Source organism: Crassostrea angulata, chromosome 7 (assembly GCF_025612915.1).
Source record: "Crassostrea angulata isolate pt1a10 chromosome 7, ASM2561291v2, whole genome shotgun sequence".
NCBI classification, from domain to species: Eukaryota; Metazoa; Mollusca; class Bivalvia; order Ostreida; family Ostreidae; genus Magallana; species Magallana angulata.
This window is the reverse complement of record NC_069117.1, coordinates 69,876-72,847: the sequence shown is the minus strand read 5'-3', so window position 1 is coordinate 72,847 and position 2,972 is coordinate 69,876. Positions and strand designations below refer to the sequence as shown.

Here is a 2,972-nt window from a genome sequence, read left to right as displayed (position 1 = left end):
AGCACAGTCATTGTTTCCTTGTCACTCCTTCAGTGCAGACGGTGATTTTCTTAGGAGAGGTAAGCAATTCATTAATTGAAAGTAATCAGTATACCTAATGATAAAGAATGTTTAGAATGCAAAATTAATTTCTTGTTTGTCTAAAGGAAGTTCAAATAAAAAAATAATAATATTAAATCATTCTACAATTTTAGAATATGTACAGACTTCCATAGATAAGATTAAAATGACTCAATCAAACACAATTGGTTTTGTTCTTATAAAACAAAATATTTTGTCTCATACGTTTATTTTAATTATTTTACGATGTTCCTGTGCATTACAGATTCCTCACTTGTCTTGAATTAAATAGCAGTATGGAGAATGACTGGCTATCCGAAGGTAATTTTTATAACATAGATATTGAAACATTATTTAATATAGCAAGCATATTACAACTTTACATGCATGTTTTTGAATCATATTTGATAGATGAAAACGATCCAAAGTATGAAGCATTAAGAGAATTTGTCCTTGAGACTCTCGGGAAGTTCAGTCGTAAAATAAGAGAAGTTGGTATTAAGCTTGAAAACCTTGAAAAAAAATTGGACTCAGGAACAGAATGTGCCAAGTTCGAAGCTGATTTGGACCAGATTCATAAGAAAATTGATAAAGAGGTGAAGCCTGAATTTGAAAACGCACTTTCCTTCCAAATTAGTCAAGTGAACTCGAGAATAGACGAGTTAGAAATGGCTCTAGTAAATCCTAAAAAGAGAAAAATGATAGACAATGAAGAATTTGAAGAAGAGGAAACAGAAGCTAAGATCGCGACATCTGTGGAAGAATTAAATGAAAACATAAGAAAAGAAGTCGCGGAAGTGTTCAAGAGCATCGAAAGGAGCTACCGCAAAGAACAGGAAAAAGTTTCGAAGTTACAGCTAGCGTACATTCATTACTGGCTGGGATTGCAGGAAACCATTTCTCCAAGTAAGTATAATATACTCCATGTATAGCAACGGGGAAACGTTTATAGTTAAATTAAGATAAAAGAATGAATGCCAGTTTCATTTATTCGTAATGCTTATGCTTTGAGATAGAATGAGAACTCAAAAAGTGTTGTTTTGTTACAATAGCAAAAATGGTAGACATCCAAAATTTGATAAAAGATGGTGTGGAGGATCGCATATGGAGCGAGGGATGGAAGCCAGACGTCCGCGGGGATTTCACCAACTATTTACAGGACAAAGTAAAGAAAATAGTCAAGAAGAAAAGAGCAATCAACGAAAGAACAAAGCTCCAGCAAGAGCTAGACAACTTGGTTGGGAATGATTTGCAATAAAAGTTTGCTTATGGTTTGTGTAAAAAGAAAAGCATCTGTTCACTAAGTATTGCTTATCATTTATGTTATCCTTTATGTAAACCTTTTGTTAGTGCAAATTTGCTAAAGTAATGAAAGGTAAAAGAAGCAGGAAGCTATATATTATATTAACATTATGTTGATGTAAGGAAAGTAACTTCATAAAATATATGTTGATGTCATTTTTGATAAGAGTAAAAAATGAGTATGTTTTAACAACAAATATGAAAACTAATAAACGAATGATCTTTAAAATAATTTGTTGGTTAGTTTTTCAACAGTCCGCCCAGCGCAACATCAGTTATACATAGTGGATAAAACTTTATCCCTTTAAAAATCCAAGTTTGGGAAAGTTTAATGTATATTTAATTTCAACAGCCTCTGTACAGCATTATCCCCGAATATCAAGGTCTGGGATTAGATTTTAGATGATAAACCCGGGATGACCCTAAAAATCAGGGTTAGCTCGGGGTTAGCCCTTAAACTTCCGGGTTGGGGAAGGGTTGGTGGATATTTCATGTGACCTACCTCTGTACAACATTATCCCCGAATATCAAGGTCTGGGATTAGATTTTAGATGATAAACCCGGGATGACCCTAAAAATCAGGGTTAGCTCGGGGTTAGCCCTTAAACTTCCGGGTTGGGGAAGGGTTGGTGGATATTTCATGTGACCTACCTCTGTACAACATTATCCCCGAATATCAAGGTCTGGGATTAGATTTTAGATGATAAACCCGGGATGACCCTAAAAATCAGGGTTAGCTCGGGGTTAGCCCTTAAACTTCCGGGTTGGGGAAGGGTTGGTGGATATTTCATGTGACCTACCTCTGTACAACATTATCCCCGAATATCAAGGTCTGGGATTAGATTTTAGATGATAAACCCGGGATGACCCTAAAAATCAGGGTTAGCTCGGGGTTAGCCCTTAAACTTCCGGGTTGGGGAAGGGTTGGTGGATATTTCATGTGACCTACCTCTGTACAACATTATCCCCGAATATCAAGGTCTGGGATTAGATTTTAGATGATAAACCCGGGATGACCCTAAAAATCAGGGTTAGCTCGGGGTTAGCCCTTAAACTTCCGGGTTGGGGAAGGGTTGGTGGATATTTCATGTGACCTACCTCTGTACAACATTATCCCCGAATATCAAGGTCTGGGATTAGATTTTAGATGATAAACCCGGGATGACCCTAAAAATCAGGGTTAGCTCGGGGTTAGCCCTTAAACTTCCGGGTTGGGGAAGGGTTGGTGGATATTTCATGTGACCTACCTCTGTACAACATTATCCCCGAATATCAAGGTCTGGGAGTAGATTTTAGATGATAAACCCGGGATGACCCTAAAAATCAGGGTTAGCTCGGGGTTAGCCCTTAAACTTCCGGGTTGGGGAAGGGTTGGTGGATATTTCATGTGACCTACCTCTGTACAACATTATCCCCGAATATCAAGGTCTGGGATTAGATTTTAGATGATAAACCCGGGATGACCCTAAAAATCAGGGTTAGCTCGGGGTTAGCCCTTAAACTTCCGGGTTGGGGAAGGGTTGGTGGATATTTCATGTGACCTACCTCTGTACAACATTATCCCCGAATATCAAGGTCTGGGAGTAGATTTTAGATGATAAACCCGGGAT

The 2,972-nt window shown here is 37.9% G+C and overlaps 1 protein-coding gene across 1 annotated transcript; it reads left to right on the top strand.

Moving 5' to 3' along the window:
* The first annotated feature begins 443 nt into the window (after positions 1 to 443).
* LOC128155285 (uncharacterized) lies at positions 444 to 1,575 on the top strand. Its single transcript, XM_052816913.1, has 2 exons — positions 444 to 966; positions 1,113 to 1,575. The coding sequence occupies exons 1-2, from the start codon at positions 444 to 446 to the stop codon at positions 1,316 to 1,318; spliced, it is 729 nt and encodes a 242-aa protein (XP_052672873.1). The 3' UTR covers positions 1,319 to 1,575.
* The last annotated feature ends 1,397 nt before the right edge of the window (positions 1,576 to 2,972 follow it).

What these genes read in the sequence shown, in the direction of transcription:
- LOC128155285 (XM_052816913.1), top strand. Translation starts at nt 444, where the DNA reads ATGCATGTTTTTGAATCATATTTGATAGATGAAAACGATCCAAAGTAT. An exon ending in GCAGGAAACCATTTCTCCAA is followed by an intron (nt 967 to 1,112) that starts GTAAGTATAATA and finishes TTGTTACAATAG; the next exon opens with CAAAAATGGTAGACATCCAA.